Source organism: Lissotriton vulgaris, chromosome 2_2 (assembly GCF_964263255.1).
Source record: "Lissotriton vulgaris chromosome 2_2, aLisVul1.2, whole genome shotgun sequence".
In the NCBI taxonomy this organism is placed as follows: Eukaryota; Metazoa; Chordata; class Amphibia; order Caudata; family Salamandridae; genus Lissotriton; species Lissotriton vulgaris.
In genome coordinates, this window is record NC_141688.1 from 127,737,299 (window position 1) to 127,762,602 (window position 25,304).

Consider the following 25,304-nt stretch of genomic DNA (forward strand, 5'->3'; position numbering starts at 1 on the left):
TTGGATGCACCCCTATAAAAGGAGTGACAAAAGGAGGCTCGTGTAGATGGAGACTGTAATGCTCCCATTGATTTTGCAGTCTCAGTGTCTTTTTTCATTTTTTCTAACGTTGTGTCTACAGCTGGGCCAAAAAGCTGTTCCTGATTGAACGGCTGAGGATAGTAGTCTGCACTTCTTGTTTGAAGACAGAAATGCGCAACCAAGCACAGCTTCACATTAACACACTAGTGTTGATTGCTCTAGATGCAGTGTCTGCGGCATAGTGGGCACATTTAATGAATGCGTTGGTTATTAATTTGCCCTCCTGAATCAAATCATTGGCTTTGGCCTTATATTGGTCAGGCAAATGCTGCATTAGGCCCTCAAGCTCGTCGTAGTGAGCCCTTTCGTATCTGGCAAGTAATGCTTGTGCATTAGCTATCCTCCAGTGATTAGCTGCTTGGGAGGCAACTCGTTTGCCTGAAGTGTCTAGCAGTTTTGAATCTTTGTCTGGAGGTGGAGCATCCCCGGAGGTCTGTGAGTTGGCCCACTTCCTAGCATTGGTCACTACCAGATTTGCTGCATCAAGACAAACGAGGTGTGCAAATTATTGGATGGGGCCCTTTCCAAGATGAAGCAAGATTGCTCAGTGAGCACTGGCCTTACCATATAAGAAGATAGCCAATCCGCAATAACTTTGGCTAGTATTTTATTGTCCATTTTCAATAGTGACAATGGACGATATGATAGACACTTGACAGTTTCCTTACTAGGCTTCAGTAATATTGTAGCAATCGGCTCTTGGGAAGTTTGGGACAACTGTAGCTTCATTGTAAGCATTAAGCAGGTGAGGGGCCTGAGTCTGTTTATATTTCTAGTTAGCCTGATCAGGGGGTCGTCCTGGTTCTAATTATTTCTGCAATGCCTAGGAGGAGGTGGGGGCATCAGGGACATTCTCATCCAATCTCCTACCCAAACCAGTCGGGCTAGGGGAGATTTTAGACATATATCATGTGGTATAATAAACAACAAATCCTTCCACAATCTCCCCTCTCACTTGTCCCATTTTGAGTACATATACTGGTAACTATAGGTGGGTGCTGGCATGCAGAAAGGAGAAAATGTGGCCAGTGTCCTACCAGGTTGCGCGCTCTCACAATATCAAAGGGCCAAGGCAAACTTCCCAGGTAGTGAAGCTCACAGTCTGCCCATTCTCTGTGCTGTAAAAGCAACTTATTGTTCTAACCCAAAGTATCATTAGTCAATTCCACTACACGAGCTTCCTCCAAAATAGCTAATTCTGCCTCCCACTTAATTATCTATTGCTGGATGTCCTTCAGAATGCCCACTTGTTTGGAGATTGCTATCCCGCTCACCAATACCTTAAAGGCATCCCAGAATATAGAGTAGAGGGACAAAGATCACAGATTAACAATTCTGTAATCAGTACCCCTAATTCTTCATTGAACACCATGATCCTCTACAGTCAAGTAGAGGAGCCTACATCAGGCATGCAAAGGCAGCACCACAGTACCCGAAGTACGAGAACTACCAGGGAATGGTCTGACCATATGTGCCAGGTATTTAATATAGCAACTCACTGCATCAACTTTGCACTTATAAACCAATAATCTATACACGAGAATCTGTTGTGCACCGAAGCCTAGAAGGAGAATGTGTTCTAAGAGCCATTCTTTATACTCCAGGCACAGACTAGACAATGCACTCCAAGCAAAACAAGAATAGGGCATACTACTCTTGCATGGTGTGGGGGGACAGGACTGTTTTCGTCTCATTTGGCGTCTAGGACTAGATTAAAGTCCCCTCAACAAATTGTTATGTGACCTATGCTCCTCGAGCATTATGGCCAAGTCTTCAAAGAATTAATGGGACTGTATACTGGGAACATATATACGGATAATGGTAAAAGGCAGATCAGGGAGAGATAGTAGTACTGAACAAATACCACCCTCCCTTCACGGTCAGCATACACACCATGAAGAAACAAGCATTGGCATAGCCAATATGTCTCGCCTTTGGGACCTTATAAGTATTTAGCTATGCAGTACATCATATATAGGATATGTGCCATGGGTGGGACACAGAGATGCTAGATGCTGGACCGCCTAATATAAATAAAGCCAGCAAACAGAAAGCACGCAACTGTGAATTACAAAACATGAAGCCAACTGTTAGTAATGGGCAGAATGCATTCCCACGGAGGTTTTTAGAATGAACCCAAGTCCTGCGCAAAGCAGACCCCCCAAGATTTTCCATCCCACTTAAAGCCCAGTGTATATGTTTGTGTGCATGTATATATACTGTATGTGTGAGCATACCGGTGTGATATGTGTGCAAGTGTACCTATGATGTGTGTTTGAGTGGGTGCATGTATTTGTGTCTCTATGTATCTGAGTGTAGGGTTATATACTTTATTCGAGTCCAGAGCCTGTTTGTGCATTTGTGCAAGTGTCTGTGTGTGCGTTTACAGGCCTATATGGGTGTGCGCATGCGTCAGTGTGTGTATATCTATGTAAGTGTATATGGCCAGACTGGGATGTAAGTGGGTATGTGTGTGCACGTGTGTATGGATGGACTGGGATGTAAGTGGGTTTGTGTGTGCACGTGTATATGGGTGGACTGGTACATTACATTGTAAGGTGCAGAGAGGGCAATGCATGTGGACAGCTGTCTTACTGGAAGATTAGCACTCCGAAGTATATCCCTACAAATATACTGTAATCCGTTCTCTCTCCTCCTCCGTCCACATCGCCTCAACTGCACACAGTGAGTTTCGAGTGCATGCATTTTTTAAAAATGTGCATCCATTATTTGTAATAATGTCACAGTGCGCTTAACACCTGACTTTTATGGCTTCTACATGCTGCACATAAGAGGCAACAACAACGATATGGACCTTGGCTGGATGGAAGAAAGAGAAGGCTCGCCAATATTCTAATTTATAAATTGTGACGTGCACAATGTAGCCATGTATCTGCAGCAAGTGTTTCACTCGCGGAACCATCCTGCTCGCTTTGTGTAGAATGAGGTTAGATTATTGACTACGGTGCAGGCGAGTATTGGGGGATCTTGATAATGCACATTTTGGCACGTAAATGATAAGGTACTCTGAAGAGCCCGCACTTGCTTTAGGTTGCTTGCATAACATTGGTGAGTAGTTTATAATTGAGAGCCAGGGGCAGGATAAAATATATGACGATTATAAAATTGTAACCAGCAAAAGTATTTATTGGTATGTTATCGAGACAAAGATGTTTGAACAAGGACATTTCTGTGCCCTCACAAAGAAAACATCAAGGGTGAGAGGTTCTGTGTGCCTAAAACGCAACAGCAAGCAAATAACAAGCCCACACAAAACAACAAGTGCGCCCCCTAAAGTGAAAGCGAGCGTAATGTGTTTAATTAGTAAGCTGATCCACGATGCGACGAGGAATTCAGCTGCCATCCTGCACGCCGCTGCTCGCTCCTGAGAGCAAAACGCGATGGGAGTAAATCTTTGGAGAAGAGGTGGGACATGCACCCACCTTTGGCAATTTGCGTGCTTTCATTATTGAAAGACACACGCAAATGCCAATCCAATGTGTGGGAGGAGTCAGACCCACACGGAGAAGTTTAGAGTGCTCACAAGAAGCCTGCCATAGAGCAGCTCATGAGCGCTGCGCTAGGCACGACCTAAAAAGCCAACAAACCTCCATTTAAGAACAGCCGTCCTTCTGGTGTGGGAAGTATAATCAAGCAAAGTATTGAACGGGGTCCATGCATAAGCAATGATGTGAGGCTGCTTTGGATTCAAATGTGTCTCCTGCAAAAGTATAACAATAACTACGAATATCTCAAGAGTTGTGAGCACCAACCTTTCTTTTTTCAGACAGTTGAGCCCTCTAACATTCCAGGTTATACGTTTGATATTATGAATGGTCAGTCCGCCGCTAGCAAGGAGGAGAAATGGGACTGACGCAATAGGATATAAAATGACCAAGGTGCCATTGTTCCATTTCCAGCAATGCTTGACTGCATTTTACACAAAGAAAAAGGGACATATACCCAACTGCTAAATCCCACCCACTTAACACTGTAAAAACCAATTGGGAGTGTAATGTCCCATCTATACTACTATTATAAAGAGAGAACACAAATCTTTGAGCCAGGTAAATTCGAAAAGTACTCCACCAATCAAAACACCCAAGACATCTTTGAAAACCTCAGGGCAAGTAGAAGGACATAGGCTATTAAAAATAAAAGATATACGTTGCCGCTGGGCGAAGTGGCGGCCTGTGCGGGCGAGGCGCATGGAGAGTGGCGGCCTGTGCGGGCGGGGCGCCTCGAGAGTGGCGGCCTGTGTGGGCGGGGCGCCTCGAGAGTGGCGGCCTGTGCGGGCGGGGCGCCTGGAGAGTGGCGGCCTGTGTGGGCGGGGCGCCTGGAGCGGGACCGGCGGCTGAGGTAAGGATCAGGCGGGAGGGGGGGGGCCAGGACGGGAGGGGGCTGGGCCGGGAGGGGGCCGTAGGCAGAAGTGCACGCAAGCCTCAAATGCTGCCCCCGGCCCCTTTCTGCCCCAGGCAACGCTGAGGCGGGCTGCTAGTACTACTTAAAGTCGAACCCCACAACAAACTAATCTCGGTGTAAAGCACAGAGACATTCCAACACTGGCTCAATCCTATACCTACTGCATGCTGAGGAAAGGTGATGTAGGAAGATAAAAAGCAACATCAGCAAAACAGAGCACTTCCCCAGTTATCTGCCTTGAAGGCCAATGGGCAGAGGCAAAAAAAGAAAACAGCTGAGACAAGTACAGCGTGTTTATGGCTCATTACATGATAAAGCATTAATTTAGCACAGTTCAGATACACTTGATGGATACAGGTAAAACGCTGTTTGCCATTCCACACCAATTAGGAGTTGTTGAGAACTCACAAGCAATTCAGGGGAAGCAGATGCAAACTTCTTTACATTATTTTTCTGCAAAATCTGCGAGCATCCTGAGGTTTGATAAAGAAGTACAAGTGGCCTTCTGTTGTCCCTCTGAGTTCTGCAGGAAGCAGCATGGCGTAGCCCACACCTGCATCCCACAGATTCTATTTTTTACAGTCAATTAAGGCCCACCTTGCCTCCTGTACCGCCTTGGTGAAGTTATTGGAAAAAGGATAGCTTGGCTCCTCAATAATATATGGCTCCACATTCCCTTGCCCATCTCAAGACCTGATCTGTATAGTTAAGGAGTCTAGTAATGATAGAGCAGGTCAGGGCAACCAGTGGTGGTCATGCAATGAGGATTCTTTGTGCCTGCGCCACCACGAAGCTCTGTGAAAAATGTTCCCATACAAAAAATCTTAAAGAGCAAAGTTCCGACAAATACTTCAGCCGTGTTAAAAGATGTGGACCTAATAATCCCCAGAATGCCGAAATTGTTGCATCAGAAGCGTACCTCCAAATCTTTGTCCTTGGCTAAAGATATTGCCTTTTCCAGTTGTGGAGAGGATTTATGTCCATCCACCATGTTTGAGATTCATGGTTCTGCCTCATCCAAACTATTACACTGGTTATCAAGGCAGTCATACATTTGATGAAAGAACATCAAATCTTTCTTGAAATCAATTTGTTTAAGAACAGATTTCACACCCAGGGATATGTTTTTTTATGTAATCTAATCACTCCTACTTTCAAAAGTGAACTTATATTGTCTGTGTTTGTTTTCCAACATGATGTAGTTATCAAAGTGGTTGCTTGCAGGAGTACTGAATGGCTTATTGGTGTAGCTTGACAGGTATTGTGGTCCCCCTATAGAGTCAGCCCAGGCATGCCTTGTATGGCACTACTACTCATCTACAGGACAGGTAGACAAACTACAAAGAAAGTACCACTAGTTGTATAACAGTCCCCTCTGGAGGACCCAGTTCCAACATACCATTGGCTATGCAAAGAAACTTCTTTAAGTTCATGTACTGGAGTACTCATTTGGTAATTGCCCAAAACCAAGACATTCGACAACTTGCCTGCAACAGATCGGTATTGTCGGTGCCACACCAGACTACAAACTTTTTCTAGCATGTTGCATAGACATACTTTGTAGAGGGATAATGTGCAGCAAGAATGACATCCACAACCTCGAATGCAGTCAGTTGCAGCCACTCAATCTTCATGCACTCAATCTTCATGCATGGAGGGGCAGACTGTGTAGATTCATGTGCAGAACCCAGCCCTGAGGTACTCCCGTAGCTGTAGCCTGATCGGCGGACAGATGCTCATGCCCAGAAGTTCTGGGTACCATACTCAAGCCCAAGCCAAAGCAACTAGGATGACTTTGTCCCAGATGTTCCTCATTTTCTCAAGAACTTGGGGCAGGAAAGGCGGCAGCAGCAGAAATTCGTACAGGAGTATTGCACTCCTATGTAATCAGAACCATAGAAATACAGCAGTTATAGTTAGTTACCCTCCAGAAACTATAACAAAGGGCCCTAAGGTAACTATAACTTGCGCCCCATCCATGCAATTTTATTGGAAATGTTGCAGTAATATTGTTGGACTAGGGCCTTTTTGGCAGGTCTAAACTTTTTGCCTTGTCTATGACCTGGTGTTGGTGGTTTTAGGCTTCTGGGCACTTTAGCACTGTTGTCCAGTGTAAAGTGTGTGCTCTCTCTGTGTAAATGTGGTGAGATTGGCCTGCCCTCCCATAGGAATGCATGGGGGATTCCCTGATCAGTGTGTGTCAGTGGTCATTCATGGTATGGGAGGGGCAGAGTGGCCAAGTTTGGTGTGGATGAAATGGTGAGAATAAATGCTGCACAATGGTGTGCACAGATTTATTATGACTATGGGAGAAATGCCACTTTTAGAAGTTGGCATTTCTGTATGCTATGTGTCTGCCAGCCTGATGTGAATTGTATGTCTGGCTTTTGAGTGACAGGGGCTAGTGAGGTGTGGGTGGCTCCAGGAGGGGCAGGGTGAGTCAGCGCTAGGCTGAATGGGTCATCTAAATTTGGAGTGGTAGGAGGAGAAATCCCTGGTCCTTGAATAGGATGGTGCCTGGCCTATTGAATACTGGCTCCGCCCCCCTATGGTGTGTCTGATGACGAGCCCCACCCAACAATAGGGAAGAGGAGCATGGTAAACAGAGTGCTCCAGAACCAGTTGGGACTGGTTCCCCAAAGCCCTGGGCTGTGTAGACCAAGAGATTTTGCAGTATAAGTATACGGGATGTGATCCCATGAAGGTTGTTCAGTTCTGGTGTGCTGACCCTGCTGGGGCCTGCTGCTGCTGGGGCCCATAGGGCCTACCATGAGGGCTTGCCTCCCTGGGCCCTGCATTGCCCCTTGATCTCTAGAGGACATTTTTGCTTGGGCTTCTAGCGCCTTGCGAGTGCTTTATTTCAAGTTATCCCAAGTAGAAGGAGCAAGGGCAGCATGAGCTTCGCAGCAAAGCGCTGCAGCTCTTCAAAAGGGAATCCCCATCGTAGGGAATCCCCCGTGATACAGGCATCATTGCGGGTGCCCACCCTGGGTTTGGAATTTTAATTGCCTGTTTGAGGAGAGCGGGCGGCCAACCCGCTCACCTGCTATTTTACCTAAGGCGGGTGCCCACCTCGCAGTTGTGAGCGTTAGAATGGGAGCCTACCTCGTATTACTGCACTGCTGAGATCGGCGGAGGAAATCAGGCAACTGGGCATGAAACGGGGGCGGGGCCTCATCCAAGCGACCCGGAAGCAAAAGTCTGGCAGGAGCCCAACCCGCCTTCCTGGATGCCGCGGAGGGCAGCCGGAAAAGGAGAGTTGCGACGGGCAGAGGACGGGAGCCCACCCCGCCTCTGCGAGAAACTGCCAGGAGCCTCGCAGGCTCCACATGAAGTCCCGGTCCCAGGGGGTGGGACCGGGCGAAGAGTGGGACCGGGCGAAGAGAGAGACCGGAGCAGGATTCCCGGCGAGGCTCCTGTGATAAAGACGGAGCCCCGCATGCTGCCCTGGTGAAGTCCCGGTCCCAAGGGGGGGACCGGGCAAAGAGTCAAGTGCCAGTGCAGCAGGAGTCCTCCAAGCTGTCCCGGTGAGTGGGGTTAAGCGGGAATCTGCATTTGTGTAAAGAGCCCTGTGGGGCTCACATGGGCATTGTTGGTGCCCGCTTCGGGGCACATTGTTGGAGCTCGCTTCTCTCACAGCTGCCCCGCTAGACAGAGGGCAGCTGCAACGTTGCAAAAGTTGCTTTGGGAGTCCTGGAGTGGGGCTTCCATGGGACAGTGGTGGCAGTTCCGTTTCTTTGGGGCAGGTTTTGTCCAGTAAAGTCCCAGAGGGGAGCTCGTGGGGCACAGTAGTGGCAGTGCTGAGGTTGTTCGCCCAGCTGCCCTGCGAGTGCGCAGGCAGATGCAGCGTTTGGGCACAGTTGAGTTTTTGAGTCCCAGTGCGGGAGACAAGGGCACCGTGCCAGTGCCCATCTTTTTGGCTGATCACAGCTGTACATCAAGTAGCGTCCGCTGCAACGTTCAGGCTATCAGTTCTGTGGGGGCATTTTTGAGAGAGGTAGAAGTGAGATACGCTCCTCTGTCCCAGTGCAATTGCGCACATGAAGTCTGCTTCATTGGCAGCCGCCCTGACATTTTGGACACAGGGCATTTGAGCCCCTGAGGAGGCCAGTTGGCCATGGGGGACTGGGAGGTTTGTAGGGCGCCAGGTCCTAATGTGATTTATGTAGGTGCGCAGGAAATGTAATTCATGTACTGTTTTACACACCGTGATTTATGCCTCTAATGTGGTTTTATGATTATGAGTTTATTGCATAAGGTGTTTATGCTGGTGAGACCCATTGCGTAATGTGTTTATGCTGATGAGGTTTAGGCATAATGTGGGTTTATATCTAAGGCTAATAGGATAATGCTTAGGTCATTATGGTGCCAGTAGTTACTGTTTGTGTTTTATATTTGCATTTACTTACCTGCATTTTGATGGTTCTGACCGTGGCTCGATTGGCCTGGTGCTGTATATAATCCCCTGTGAATATTGCCCGTGCCAGTTGGCACAGTGTAAATGTGTTATTATGTTCCTAATGTGTTTATGATAATACAAAGGCTATTTTTGATATAACCTTGTGTGGAGTTTCTCTTGTGGTGTGCCTAGTTTGTTGCTGCTGTGTGTGTGTTGCGCAAACGCTTTACACATTGCCTCTGGGATAAGCATGACTGCTCGTGCCAAGCTACCAAGGGGGTGAGCAGGCTTTATCATCAGTGTGTAACTCCCTTGCCCTGACTAGAGTGGTGGTTTCTGCCTGGCTTTGGCGCAAACCTTACCCAACCAGAAATCCCATTTCTAACAAATATTATCAATGTCATAGTAGATGTCACGAATGATATAATATGTTGGGTAATTAGCAGTTCATGGTGAGGGTATAGTTACCTTAGGGCATGTGTTATCGTTTCTTGAGATAACTATAACTGCTTAATTTCTAAGCTTTCATGAGTGTAAAATCTCAACCTAACTAATGTCCATCTAACCTTTAGTTTTTTACTGAATTTCTACATTTTTTTAATTCGATTTCCTAACAACAATGTCCCTGTAACCTTTGTTTTTTTCAGTGAATTTCTATATTATTATTCCTAACTATAATGTCCCTGTAAAGATCTATGCCCAATTCTACCCTGCCTTCAAACCGCACACACTGCCCCCAACTTTTTCTACACACGGCAAGGTACAAACAACACCCTTTCAAACGTACACACAAAAGGCACAAGGGCACCGAGGAACCCAATTAAAATCAGAAGCAAAACATGACCTCATCAAGGCTATAAAGCGCTACCCGAATGAACCAGAGTAGCTAAGGTAGCTACATATGTGGCAATTAAGAAATCCCTTAAAACCTTTTTGCCTGCACAAAAAAATTTAAGAAGTGTTGAAATAATTAATCCAAAAAAGGAACACAAATAATTTGTGGGTATTGCTCAATGTTTTTTTTTTTACTATTATAATATATTGTGCATAACAGCGTACTTGAAGAGAGGAACAAATGTAAATTGCATATGAGTGTTCAAGCACCTGCAATTTACACTCACTTCTAAATGGACGCAAAAAGCTCATTTAGAGAATCATGTTTCTTCTGGTAAAGAGATGTTAGCTTTTGGTCACAGCCCTTAAATGTCACTCCAGTGGACTTCGTAGTTATTTAAACACCACCAGTACCAAATCACTTCTTCTCAAATAATATTTGAAAAAATATTGTTTGTGTTTTCGATCTAGGTTTACTAATTTGTGCAAATGTTTGTGCAAATCTTTTTGTGGTGTCTTGTAATATTCTTTTTTACTGTGTGTTTGCTTGTTAGAGCATAGGCAAAATTAGAGTAACTGTATAAACAGATGCCACTGAACTTCTAATCTCTACAACTAAGCATGTGTCAGGGATGTCAACTAAACATACAATACCATGACCTTTAACACCTTAGCTCTTACAAGTATGAAACTCGGCATGCTTAGGGAGGTTGGGTGGAAAAACAAGACTAGCTGATTAGTCACCCCGTAACGAAGGGCTGGTTGGAGGAGTACAATTCTAAGTCTCACCCACTCTTTTTGAGTTCAGCATCTTATGATGGCAATAGAAATACCGCAGGTGAACTCATCATTAGATAAGGCATGGATTATTGCACCCTACTGCTACTTGGTAGCCTCCAGGGAGTATAGCTCTACTGTTTGTCACGTTTAGCCATACTCAGTGACCCCTCAGGACCTTACCTAATGTCATGACATCTTCCACTAGTAGAAGAGATGTATACAGTGCAAGCTGGGATTTACAAGTCTGTCTTAACTGTAATATCTGAAAGAGACACGTTAGTGATAGATTCCTTACCTTAGAATATCACCAGGCGTCATACTGGATCCTGAAACTTTTGCGTAGTAGTACCCTTGCGCGTCGGTAGGCGTCGCCTGCGGCTCCGCGTCCGTCGTCGGCATCGTGGCGCCGTGATGACGTCGTCGGAGTACTTAGACGCCGTCTCCGCGTGCTGACGTCAGTTCTTCTTTTTTCCGCGCCAGCCAGCGCAGATCTGGAAAGAGCAGTTCCCTAGTCACTTTTTGACTAAGTTTTGGTGATCTTTTGATCCATTTCGAAGTCTGTACGACTCCGATGGTGCCTGTAGGGATGCCCGGATTCAAGCATTGCGACGAGTGCGACCATACCATGTCGGTCACGGATCCCCACCGCCTGTGCCTGACGTGTTTGGGCGTCGACCATGACGACGAGGCCTGCCCCGACTGTCGGGCCCTTTCGAGGAAGGCCAGGCGGGAGCGGTCCCGCAGGCGACTCGAACTCCGGCAGTCGGCCCCGCGCCGTGTGAGGTCCCGGTCCCGGTCCCACGGGAGGTCGAGGGACAGGTCGCGGGGACGGAGCCGTCACAGCTTCGGGAGTCGGCACCACTCCTCCGGGTCCAAGTCGTCAGGTAAGAAGCATAAGAAGTCGAAGAGACATCATCGCTCTTCTAAATCCCCCCGACGCTCGCGCGATGCGGCCGGGGGTTCGGGTGACACCGCCCACGCTGCTCCTCGGGAGTCGCAGGCGCCGCGTCCGGCTCCATACCCTCCGGTTCCTGGGCTGAACGCGACGCCGGAGGAGATTGAGCGTTGCCTCATGGCCAAGAGGTCCCTTTCTCCTCCGACGGGTTCCGCGGTGCCTTCGGGCCAAAGGAACCCGTCTGGGGGCCCTAGTGGGTCGGGGGCTTCGACCCCGACGCCGTCGTGTGCTTCGGCCCGACGCCGCCGACGCCTTCTGGACCGGCGCCGAGGGACCCCACGATCCCGACACCGCCGGTGCCCTCGGGCGTGGCGCCTTCGGGCCCGGCGCCGCTGGACCTTCCTCGGGCAATGGATTGTCACTGGTGGACCTTACGACCCCCCCGGCGTCGGTCCGTGTGGTGTCCCCTCCGGCGCAGTCCTCGGGCGGCACCGTCCCCGATGCCTCCTTTCATTCGGTTCCGACGCCTATTGGCGCCGATCTCTACGCCGTTTGGAGATTTTAGCTTCTACGAACCGACCTCATACAATTACGACCCTGAATGTCAGCAGATGAGGGATGAGGAGGATTGGGAGGGGTCTGAGGACCCTCTGGCCAGGGAGTGCCAGTCTAACATGGACTGGGCAGGAGACCTTGGGGAGGCCAGTGGCCTGGACACCTCTCCAGACACTGGATTTGTCTCTCCTCCTACCGTGGCTTCGGAGGAGGGAGCTACCTATGGTGTGGTGTTGACGAGGGCTGCCAAGGCCTTGGGCCTTGAGCTCCCCGTCGCGGCCATGAGGACTAACCTCCTCACTGAGGTCCTTAAGCCGCAGTCATGCTCCATGGAGCCTCTGCTGCCGTTTAATGAGGCCTTGACGGACGTTCTTTTGGGCACTTGGTCCAGGCCCGCTACGGGTTCGCCTGTAGATAGGAACGTGGCCAGACGCCACCGCCCGGCTCCGGGCGACCCATGTTTCCTGTCCTCCCACCCCACCCCCGAGAGTCTGGTCATCCAGGCCTCTAATTCCCAGACCGCATTCCCGACGGCCCCGCCGGACAGGGAATCCAAGAGGTATGAGAACTATGGCAAGAAGATCTTCTCGTCCCTTAGTTTGGGACTGCGGTCTTCCAACACCGCATGCCTCTTGGGCCGCTACACCCACTCTCTGTGGGAGACGGTGGCGGAAGTGCTGCCAGAGTGCCCGTTGGAGGTACGGGCCAAACTCGGCCAAGCCCTTGTGGAGGGCCGGGACGCAGCCAAGTATTCAATCAGGTGTGGGCTGGATACTACTGACTCGCTGGGCAGAGCGATGGCTACGACGGTGGCGGTACGACGCCACGCCTGGCTGAGATCCGCCAATTTTTCGGCAGACGTCCAAAACACCCTTATGGACATGCCGTTCGATGGCCGTCGCCTCTTAGGCGACAAGGCAGACCACGCGCTTGAGCGCTTTGAGGACTTCAGGGCTACGGCCAAGTCCTTGGGCCTCTCGGCCCCGCGCCAGCAAACGGGTGCCTTTCGCTCTTTTCGTGGCCAGGGAAGGGGCGTCCCCACACGTGCCGCCAGCCACTCGCCGCAAACTGTCGTCCAGCGCAGCGGCGGCCGTGGAAACTGCCGTGGAGGCGGTCGGGGAAACAGGCGGAGTCAGTCCACACCTGCCCCCGCGGCATCCACCTCTAAACCCTCCTAGTCCGTGCTTTTCGGCCCATGTGACGCCAGTGGGAGGCAGGGTTCGCCATCACCACTCTCACTGGCGCACTGTCACTTCGGACAGGTGGGTGCTGCAGATCGTCCGAAGGGGCTACTCCCTCCCCTTCGAGACGACCCCTCAAGCCATGCCACCGCAACACCACCGCGTATTGGGGAATCACTTGCGGCTCCTGCAGGAGGAAGTTTCGGCCCTCTTGGCCAAGGGGGTCTCGGCTCCATATCAATCTGTTGGAGCTGCGGGCGATTCGAAGGCATTCCTCCCGTCTGTCCGAGGGAGTGCATTGCAAGTGTTCACGGACAACACCACCGCCATGTGGTACTGCAACAAACAGGGCGGAGTGGGGTCGTGGACCCTTTGCCAGGAGGCTCTGCGTCTCTGGCAATGGCTGGAACATCAGGGCGTGACTCTGGTGGTTCAACACCTGGCAGGTTCTCTGAACGCCAGGGCGGACGAACTCAGCCGTCGGTGCTCGATGGATCACGAATGGCGTCTGAACTCGGACGTGGCGCAAGGCCTCTTTCTGCGATGGGGAGAGCCTTGGTTAGATCTATTCGCCACCGGAGAGAACGCGCAATATCGTCAGTTCTGCGTGTTGGAATTTCCAAGGCGGCACTCGCTCTGAGACGCTTTTCGTCGCGAGTGGAGCTGCGGTCTGTTGTACGCCTTTCCGCCTATACCACTTCTGCCCAGAGTGCTGAAGAAGATCAAGCACGACCGGGCACAAGTCATCCTTGTGGCTCCGGACTGGGCACGAAGGTACTGGTATCCCGAGCTATTCAGTATGTCAGTCGATCCCCCGGTTCGTCTGCCTCTTCAGGAGGGCCTTCTGTCGCAGCAGCAGGGGACGGTCCTCCACCCGAACCTGTCCAGTCTCTACCTCCATGCTTGGAGATTGAGCGGCGACAGTTGAGGGCATTTGACTTGCCTCCTGAAGTTTGCAACATCATTCTGGCAGCCAGGCATCCCTCCACAAAGTCGGTATACGCCTGCAGGTGGAACAGATTTGTGGCATGGTGCACAGCAAAGTCTGTGGATCCCCTCAATGCCCCTCTCTCTGAGGTTCTCCTCTTTCTTCTCTCTCTTGCCCAGCCGGGCTCTGCTCTGGGCACTGTCAAGGGCTATCTTTCAGCCTTTCGGAGGCTGCCTGACCAACCTTCTTTGTTCAAGTCCCCTATCGTTAATCGATTCCTGAAGGGCATCACTCATACCTTTCCTCCTGTTCCCTTCGTGATGCCTCAGTGGGACTTGAACCTGGTTCTAACGTTTCTGATGTGCGCTCCCTTTGAGCCACTTCACAACTGTCCTCTTCGCCTTCTTTCTTTGAAGACTGCCTTCCTGGTAGCCATCACCTCTGCCAGGAGAGTGAGTGAGCTCCAGGCTCTGTCTTGTAAGCCTCCTTTCCTTACAGTCCATCCGGACAAGGTTGTATTACGGACAAGTCCCTCCTTCCTTCCAAAGGTAGTCACGGCCTTCCACATTGGGCAATGCATCACATTGCCCACCTTCTTTCCGCCTCCGCATCCCTCGAGAGAGGAGGAGAGGCTCCACCGTCTGGACCCAAAACGTGCGCTCTCATTTTATCTGAATCGCACACAACAGTTCGGGTGGATGATCAACTCTTTGTTGGGTACGCGGGCGCTAAGAAAGGGAAAGCGGTGAACAAGCGGACCATCTCCAGGTGGATTATCTTGTGCATCCAAGCGTGTTACTCTTTGGCTAAGAAGGAACCCCCTGTTGGGCTGAGGGCTCATTCCACTCGAGCCACGGCCACTACTACTGCCCTGGGCCGAGGTGTGCCCTTGCAGGACATTTTCCAGGCAGCTACGTGGGCCTCGCTGCACACGTTTGCAAGACACTATTGCCTGGACAGTCAAGTCCGGAGGGACGGCTACTTTGGCCGTTCCGTCCTCCAGGACTTTCTGGTGTGATTATTGGTTCGCAGACCCACCACCACGGGGATGGTATTGCTGGGGTATCTATTCTAAGGTAAGGAATCTATCACTAACGTGTCTCTTTCAGATGCACAAGTTACTACTTGTGTAACGATATATCTGTAAGAGACATTAGTTAGTGATAGATTCCTTACCGACCCACCCATCCTCCCCGTTCTGCGAACCGATATCTAAGGTTAAGGTCATCCCCTTTCAGGGCCCTAGTTTCTTGGCACCAGTGTTGGTTTTTGTCATGGCTCTGCGCTTCTGGCGCAGAAAAGCTGTGGATAAGAACTGACGTCAGCAAACGGAGGCGGCGTCTAAGTACTCCGACGACGTCATCACGGCGCCCACGACGCCGACGACGGACGCAGAGCCGCAGACGACGCCTACCGACGCGCAAGGGTACTGCTATGCAAAAGTTTCCGGATCCAGTCTGACGCCTGGGGATATTCTAAGGTAAGGAATCTATCACTAACTCATGTCTCTTACAGATATATCGTTACACAAGTAGTAACTTGTGCGTATGTTGCATTCCCAACCATAGTAGGGTATCAAATTGCTGTGCAGTCCGAATGGAAAAATAAAAATAAAAAGTGCAGCTCCCAAAAATGAAGTGAGGTTGGTTGACAAAACCTCCAGGAATGGTGAGGCAACTTGGCAGACTTGATTATAGGGGGTGCATACCTTGTAAGCTCACATTTGGTTTAAACTATCTGAAAGTTGCATAAAAGCCCTCAAACCTCACACTTGGACTTTGTACATATCCCCAGGGGCCAGCGGGGTGCCTTCGCCCGGCTTGTCCCTGCTCCCCTTGGACAAAGCTAGCAACCAGGAAGAGGCCTGCGCCTGTACCATTAGAAAAAAAACCACTGCAACAGCAGGCTGCAGCCCCCACCTCCCTACCGCTACAGGCCCTGCTTTGAAATCTCCCAATTTCCGTCAGTTTTATCTAAATGTGATTAACATTAGCAGGATAATAGATATTGAAACCTGGTGTCCTGTTCTTGGAACGTCTAAAGCACTGCTTAAGTATGGAAGATTCCCTACTGCAGCCGCGTGCTAACAGTCACCCACAGGCACCGCGACCTAGTCTCATCAGTTATCAGACTAGTCGTTATACTAGTTATATTAGTAGTTACACTCCATGGACTTTCTTCTCTATTCCGTTTTTTTTTAACGGTTCCCCAAAACAGGTCCGCTGATGGGAACGCTGAAGGTTCTCAAACCGGCTGTGTTGTTTTCTCCACATTTGTGTTTTGCTAGGGACTCCGCACTACCCATTTTCCTGTTTCCTTTGGAAGAGAGACCCCAGCGTTAGGAAGGTCATGTGCTCATAATCCTTGTCAGTAGGGCATACTCAAGTCAAAAGCAAACCCATGCTTACTCTGCTCCATATAAATTTAGCAGGTGAGAATGGCAGATACTTTTTGACATTTACTCACCCAGATCCATGATGAACAACAACAGCCACAAGATCATAAAGGCAGGTTTCTGGTCCACTGTTCTCTGGCTGTAATCAAAAAGAGGCGTTAATAAGAAAAATCATCATAAAGTGTTAAAAACAAATTTATACCTAGAAGTTGACATTAGATAGAACTTATTTACTATTGACGTTATCTAAATTCAAACATGTTTGAACACTCCATATCAAAGTAATTTCAGGCTGTGCAATTTGAGGTTCATTGTAAGACAGTACAAGGCCAAGTCCAGGATGATCAGAGTTCTATTATCGAAAGGTCAAACACTATTTGACTTTCGTGGAAATATGGCAAACCCACACTCGTTTTTAATTTGATAGGTCATTTCTGATCTCTGTGGTACAGTCAAGGTAACTCAAAATATCTAAAACACTAGCAGCCCGTCCCGACGTTGTCCGGGTATGAAATGCTGCCGGCCAGTAGTATATTGTTTTGTAGGATTTCGTTTTGATAGCATTTCTTATCTGTGACAGGCCTGTGAAACGCTCCAATTCACAGTGCACTGCTGATGCACTTAAGAGTGCACGTTCAGTAGAATGTGAACTCGAGTTTCCCAACTTTATTTTTCCTTGCAATAATATATAGCGCGAACTCAACAACATGGCATGAGCACAATTTACATTACAGAAGAACACATTCATTTGTGGTAGGCACGGGGAGACAAAGCGATTTGCCTGGAATCACAGGATGTTGAGCTGATGCTGAGATTCGAACGTAGCTCCCCAGCTCTAAAGTTCGCAATTATAGAACTTGTGTCTAAAAGTGTATGTCGCTGTTGGCCATCAATGAGAGAGACCTGTGCATTTTTCAAATCGGTGGTGAAAAAATATGAGTATGTTGCTGGAGATGTGGTCTGCCGTGCCACCAATGTACTTACCGGGGGAGGGTAAACACCCATTATTCTGCAACTTTCTTTCCGCATACCATCACTCCGCATGCTTTCATTACGAAAGTACCATGACTCTGCAATGCCATTATAACGCATGGCATTACATTTTATATGCTTTCACCACACATACAGTTACAACGAAATTCGTTGTAAATGCATGAATGGTAAAAGCATGTTTTTTTTTAATGTTTGGATAAGGTAAGTGTGAGTATAGAGGTATATGTTTTGGGGTACTGAGGTATATGTTTTGGGGTGTTTGGGTATTTTAAGGGTTCAGATATAGTATTGGGTTATGGGGCACAGGGGTAGTTTTAGGGTTTAGGGATAGGTATGGGTTTTGGGGTACAGGGGTATTTTTAGGGTTCAGAACTAGGTTTGGGTTTTGGGGTATATGGGTATTTCTAGGGTTCACGGGTGGTTTTGGGGTACAGGGGTATTTTAAGGGTTCAGGGCTAGGTTTGGGTTTTGGGGTACAGGGATATTTTTAGGGTTCAGGGCTGGGTTTGGGTTTTGGGGTACAGGGTTATTTTTAGGGTTCAGGGGTAGGTTTGGGTTTTGGGGTACAGGGGTAGGTTTGTGTTTTGGGGTACAGGGGTATTTGAAGGGTTCAGGGCTAGGTTTGGGGTGCAGGGGTATTTTAGGGTTCAGGGGTAGGTTTGGGTTTTGGGGTACATGGGTATTTTTAGGGTTTAGGGCTAGGTTTGGGTTTTGGGGTAGAGGGGTATTTTTAGGGTTCAGGGGTAGGTTTGGGTTTTGAGGTACAGGGGTATTTATAGGGTTCAGGGCTAGGTTTGTGTTTTGGAGTACAGGGGTATTTTTAGGGTTTAATATATTTATAGGATTAAGATGGGTTAGTGTTCAAGGGTGTTGGGGTATTTTAAGGACTACGGGTGGGTTATGATTATGGGGAGCAGAGGTATTTAACACCTTGGCTGCTATGGCTTTTCCCGTCCTGTGCTGGAAAAGCTTGAAAGGCATTATTTCATGACGAGCTCACCTTGTCATAAGCACAGCTCCAGTGTGCCTCATGAGCATGGAAGGGGTTTAAGGGAGCAGGGTGGGATTAGTTTTTAGGGTGTAAAGGGTAATAAAATAAAATAATAAATAAAAATAATATAAATAATGCAATTTATAAGAATAAATGTTTTAATTAAATAAAACATATATATATATATATATATATATATATATATATATATATATATATATATATATATATATATATATATATAATATATATATATGAGCAAATGTCCCAGGCGGGGGGAGCGTCCTTTAGCTGGCGCTGGCGGCGAGGATTTGGGCAACCTCGCTACACTTATTAGATCAAGTTTCCTCATCAAATTAGACGCCGCGCACCACTTCAAAGTTGGTTATTGTGCTTTATTTTCCTGTAGATTTCGCGTTTCTGTACCAGTCCCTGATCACGGTTTACAAACAATAGTCCTTTGTTTGTTTTGCATATTTATACTAAAAAACCCACATGGCAAGTTACGGTGCATTGTGGGAATAGTAGGCAATTGCAGTTTTATGTTATTTCTCAACATTTATCATCATGTTCTAGGTCTGCAAGTAGTTGCTTAACATTTTATTGAGGGTCACCATTGGTAACACTTCACCAAATGTGAATGAGAGCTGTTTTAACATATAGTATGTAAGAAACAATTAATGAAGGACAAAATGTACTCTCTCATAATGACCAATAGTCATTTTTTACATCATGGCTAAGTGCCTTATTTAAACTTTACCCGTTATGCATTTTACTTGCAAGCCCTTAGCATTTTGATAAAAAAAGATTTTAACTATTTTGCTTCCATTACACGTTTTCATAATATACAAATAATTGCTTAGAATACTGCATCTTATACTTAGTTAGACTTTAGACTTGTCACAATAAATACATCAATAGTTCAAATGTCCATGATATTCGCTTTTCTGTCCATTATGTTATGAAGTTCATTTTTACAATTTTACAAATGCACGTACATCTCATCGTCCCCGTTCAAGCCCATCGTGGTCTTTGTTTTGAATCTAATTATCAATATTGATTTGAGACGTCGTAATTTTGTAATTCGATCTCCGCCTCGCTCGTTTTCACATTTGGTGAAGTGTTACCAATGGTGACCCTCAATAAAATGCAGACCTAGAACATGATGATAAATGTTGAGAAATAACATAAAACTGCAATTTCCTACTATTCGTCACAATGCACCGTAACTTGACATGTGGGTTTTTTAGTATAAATATGCAAAACAAACAAAGGACTATTGTTTGTAAACCGTGATCAGGGACTGGTACAGTCCGAAACGCGTAGGTGGGAGAAACCTACAGGAAAATAAAGCACAATAACCAACTTGAAGTGGTGCGCGGCGTCTTCTTTGATGAGGAAACTTGATATAATATATATATATATATATATATATATATATATATATATATATATATATATATATATACATATACACATATATACAAACATGCATTTGATGTTTTAATAATGTACTTTTACAATGTATATGACTTTACCACACATGCATTTGCATTAAAATGGCATGCGTGATAGTCATATGCGTTGTAAAAGTTTTAGAAATGATGTCTTTGCGGAGTAATAGTCCTCCGTTATAAAAATTGCGGAGTGATGGTATGCAGGTTGTTGGTTTGCGGAATATCATCACATATTCCTGGGGGAGGGATAGTCCCTTTCTTGCTATTTCCGTGGAGGAGGGCCTTGTGTCCAGATGTGCGTGGCCCAAGGCCTGTGTGCAACAGAAGTGGAAAATCTCCATTGTGCGCTTCAGGCGTCACCGGAAGTTAAGGCGAGACTACATTTCCTGCACAATGGCCCCTGTTTGCGCTCCTTCCGGCCCTTGGGAATAGCGCCATGCCTGACCTCCATACAGTAAAGCAGGTGCACATCACTGGGAGCGCGGGGCAAGCACACCCGGAGCTGGAATGTACAGAACCTGGGAAGAAAAAACAATGAAATATTGGGCACAACGCTCGCTTTTTTTCCCCGTAATCCCGCGGCCCGCACATGCCCACGCCCCAGCACACTCCCACAGCACACAATATGAGACATGGCAAGAAGGGCGGAACGTACCACACGCCCCCAGCGTTTGTCACGCCCCCAGCACACCGCAGTCACGCCCACAAGGGACTACTTTGCTGGCACGGTTCTTTTACCTTTTAAATGTATATGGTGGGCATCTGCATAGCCTATGTCCTTCTGCTGCAACTGCCCTTTCCAACGCTGTACTGGGTGTTGTGATTGGTGCTGTGGTTGCTGAGTTTACCCGCCTCAAAGGTTTGGGCTCTCTCTTTATTATATTAATATAGATAGATAGATATAGATAGATATAGAGAAGTCAATTTCCTGCTCTAAATAAACATGGTTCGGCTCTCTTCATCCATTGGTCAGTTCAAATGTAATTCACATTTTGTATGAATTATTGTTTTAGAGATGAAGAAGGGTTAATTAATTTTAAAATTGGTCTTTTACGTTTGCAAGGAGTAAGCATGTATACAGATGTCTACTGCAATTTGTATTAATCAAGTGAATGCCAATATCTCTGTTCAATATTCTTTTAGCGTATCAGCATTGCGTTATTTGTGCTACTTCTGTATTTTAATAAAACTCCAATATATACCTTTGGATTAACAGTTTATTACAGCAATTTAAAAATTGTTGGATTATTGTTTTGTTTCTCTTCGTTGTCTCATACGTACTTTATATTAGTTTGATAAAGTGATACAGAAACAATTACACTTTCACAATGATTCAATACTTAAAAGGTGAGACATCCTACTGCGCAGTACACCATTAATGACCATATCTATGTGCGCCAAATTTTGTGTGGGTTCACATTTTAATCAGACTATTCCATACTGGAATTCACTACAATCACAAACACTGTACAGCACTTAATCCATTGTCCTATAAATAAGTTTGTCAAAGACAAATATACTTCACACTCCACCCACTTCTCTGCCAGCCCCACCCACTTGTTTAATTGGCTCCACCCACAAACTCAAATGGCACTGCTGAAAGCCAGATGTAATACTGGCTCTGAGTTTCAGCAAGAGAGCCTTGCTCAAGTAAGGTTTTGATAGCAGTTTACCCCGCCCTGCAGAAAAGTTTTTAAAAAGAGTGGACAAATGGTGCATTTTCAAGCAAATTTGAGAAAGCAGGAAGCAACTCAAACTCAGAAATTCCAGATCCAATTCACTGCCAAAGCAGGCCTCCCACGTGTCATTTCATGTGGGCTAAGTGCAGTCTACAATGCATGACTTGCCAAAGCAGATTAATATTCTCTCATATTTAAATATTCCTGAAGCAGACAAAATTTTAAGTTACCCCCAAAGCAGGACAAGATTTTACATTCCAACATTCAATGGCCTGTTCCAGTGTCTGATTATAGTAGAGATAACTGTACGTATGCTCATACTTATATCTGTCTTACTTCCTATGTCCCTCTTTTTCTCTCTCTACGTCAACAAATTGTTATGCCCCTCTCTCTTTCTGCCACACTCTCTCATTCTGGCTCTGCTTAGCTCCATCTCTCTCTGTTTCACCCCCTCTCTCTCATTCTCTCTAACAACAATCCATCGCTGCTCTCCCACACACACTCTCTCTCATTCTTGCTCTTCATCTTTCTTTCAATTTTGCTTCATCTCTCTTGCTTTATTTATCAATCTATTCTCACTCTTATGTTATCAATTGCATCCAGTTTAGTTCCATTACACACCAGGCATGACATTTTGGTTTACAGGTGCGTTCTTTGTCTCTTTTCTCTTTGCTTTCTATTGACTTTATCTCCAAGTATCTGTTTTCTCTCTTTCTAGGCCTGTATCTCTGCCGTTTAATCTCTATCTACATCCCTATTTCTTTAGGTCGGACTTTCTCTTCTTTGCAACCTCTTTTACTCTCTGTGACTGTCTCTTGATTTCTCTCTAGTCTCTAGCAGTTTACCCCTTCCTTTCAACAATGCGAGAAATAAATAGTTTCACCCACTGTTTTTTTCTCCCCCCACCACAACACCCTAATGTCGGTGGTGCTTTTTGTGTATGTATGTGCGCTTGTATGCAGTATTTCTACGGGTGCAGAATGTATGTGTGCCTGCATGTGCTGACGATTTGTGTCTGCATGTGTGTTGAATTGGTGCAAGTGGCATTTACAGCTGCTTTGCCTTCTAGGTGTGCAGACACGGCGCAATTTTGTTCGTGAGTCCATGGGAGTCTATGCTTCTTTTCATGTATGTCCTGTGTACACGCAGTGGTCTTAGTGCATTTATTTCTGCATGCATGCTGTATGTGACTTTACTTTCCTACGTTAATGTTTTTTGCCCGTCATGCTCTGCTTCTGCCTGTAATGTAAAGATTCTCTCTTAAAGCGATGTCTCTGTGCGCTGCTGTTACTCAGCAAAGCACCCAGCTCTGGCCCCTGTAATGGTTGCTCGCTGCTATGCTGGCTACTTCTTATTGTGTAGACTATGCCGTCGTCGCTTCACATCTGCTTTGCTAGCACGCCATGCACAGGCACCCTATAATCTGTGCCCTCGATGCGAATAACCACGTCAATGCAGGGAGGCGGGCAGACAGAAATGGAGGGAACGCTCTGTGTGAAACATAGAAGGGGCGCGTGAGGGCGGAATAATGTGTAAGAGGATAATAACCCTGTGTGAGGAGCAGGAGTTGGACGGGGGCATAACGGCTGCCGTTGGAAGGAACGGTGCAGGAGGGTTGTAAAACCCCAGCCCCCACCCCCCAATTCCCCACGGCGGTCTCAGTTCAGCCGAAGACCAATGAATATTTGTAACTTACAAATATTCATTGGTCTTTGGTTGAACTGAGGCCCGAACAGATAGCAAAGATTGAGGCTCCTCGTCCCAGTCTTTAGGGATGGCCGTTTTTTTTCCTTTACACCACTCTGAGTTGGGCGTGGAACGGCAGTTGAAGGAGAAGGGTGCTTGACTTTTTTGGGGCGGCGGAGATGATGTTCCGATCATAGGTACTCTGGCATTACACAACCAGGCCCTCTCAGGACCTGGAAAAGAGGCAAGATGGTTTGAAGAATGTTTTAATGCATGAACACAGACCAACAACAACAAGCATTGGAAATGCAATAGGTCTCGCATTAGAAAAGTTGGAGCTATTGGTCTTGTAAATGACAAATATTTTATTTATTTGTTGGTTTTCCAAATAGCTAAATTGATAGCTTTGTCATTTACAACGCCAATAGTTATAACTTTCGCGAATGTGACACCTATAGCATTTTGAATGCAACATGTTTTGTATTTACGTGACATAGATGGCAGCTCTGGTCGTTAGGCCACATCTCTAGAGAGCAGGAGAGTGCAGCAGGTGTGAGAGGGTGAGTGGGTGTGTGAGGGTGTGAGGGTGTGTGAGGGTGAGGGTGTGGGTGTGTGAGGGTGAGTGAGGGTGAGGGTGTGGGTGTGTGAGGGTGAGTGAGGGTGTTTGAGGGTGTGTGAGGGTGAGTGAGGGTGTGTGAGGTGGTGAGGGTGAGGGTTAGGGGGTGTGAGGGGGTGGTGGATGTAGGACAGTGGAAAAATGTCCGCTATATAAACTAGTGCAGCTTAACGTTGATTCGGAAGAGGGCACGAGTTGATCACGACCCCCCCCATGGTAATAAATAATATCCCTCTCTGCGGACCTGCACACATACTTTACGCCGTGCCGATAATGGATTCATGCCGATAGTTGTGAAAGGTGTTAAAGGAGAGTTAGAGCACAGGAAGTGGTAAAACACTGGTAATAAATGCATGAATCGGAGTTTACTAGTAAGCTCGCTCCTATTATCATCTTTCCGTGTGCTTCATACATTGCACCAGTGAGGCATAAACACATTGATGTCATGCCGGTGTGCAAACATGTCCCCAATTAAAACATGTACTATTAGTATACTAATAAACGGACGTTCACAAATGTATGACCACGCACCACCTCGCAGAGCTCTTGTGTCATGCTCTCAGAGGAGTCCAGCAGAACATTCACACGGTGCAAACCCACTTTCGGCTCTGGAGCTGGTAAAAACCTCTGTTCACAACTACCAGAGCCACACAATTACCATTTCACTAATCATCTGTAAAGCTCACTGCTACTCAACTGTGTAGAGTTATGTGGAAATACACACACAATCTTAAAAAATATATACTGCCCCCCTCCTGCCCTTTTCTGCTACTGGTCTCACTGTGAGGGGAGCGGGCAGACATGTAAATATGAAAGAGGGGCGAGAGAGTTTAATGCGCTCTGAAGACCCTGTCCTAGACGGATGATTGGGGAGGGGGGGTTGTTACCAGAGTGCCCGGCTCAGTAATAAATAGGCAGTCGAGCCCTATACTGTGTGTTGTCGGACACCCGGAAAGGAAAGAACGCTGTGAAACTTACATCAGGACCCGTCACTGCTGCCAGGCTCACCCACCCACCCCCAGGCAAACAGCGCGCGGATTTCTGTACCATGATTTACGTGAATAACTAAATCACCGAGTCCCCATCAGTTTAGTATGATGTTCCTGAGATGCCGCATATGATTTTCGTCAAAACTGTAAGCGCAATTAAATCAGTCAGGAGCTCTGCCGCAATAAAAAAAAAACATCGTACAAAATGTGCTACGTTAAAGTCACTCGCATAGTACATGCGACTGAAAAAAACAAAACGGGAGGATTTCCTATGGTCAAATAAAGTTTCAGCAGCCTAACTAACGTGCTCTTCAGAACCTCCTGAAAGCCGTTAAACTAAAGCCAATACTGAAAGTGAATGGAAAGGTATTCAAAAGTTTGCCACTTTTAAAACTAGTCGACGAGAACCCAACAACCAGGGGG

General features: G+C 47.0%; 1 protein-coding gene across 2 annotated transcripts in view; it reads right to left on the bottom strand.

Annotated features, from left to right (window-relative positions):
- The window catches only part of USP3 (ubiquitin specific peptidase 3), a 255,373-nt gene that overhangs the window by 15,811 nt on the left and 214,258 nt on the right, over positions 1-25,304 (bottom strand). For both annotated transcript variants that reach the window (XM_086959438.1, XM_086959439.1), the window contains one exon: positions 16,542-16,609. In XM_086959438.1, the coding sequence (XP_086815564.1) occupies positions 16,542-16,609 (68 nt within the window). The remainder of the gene's footprint in view (positions 1-16,541; positions 16,610-25,304) is intronic.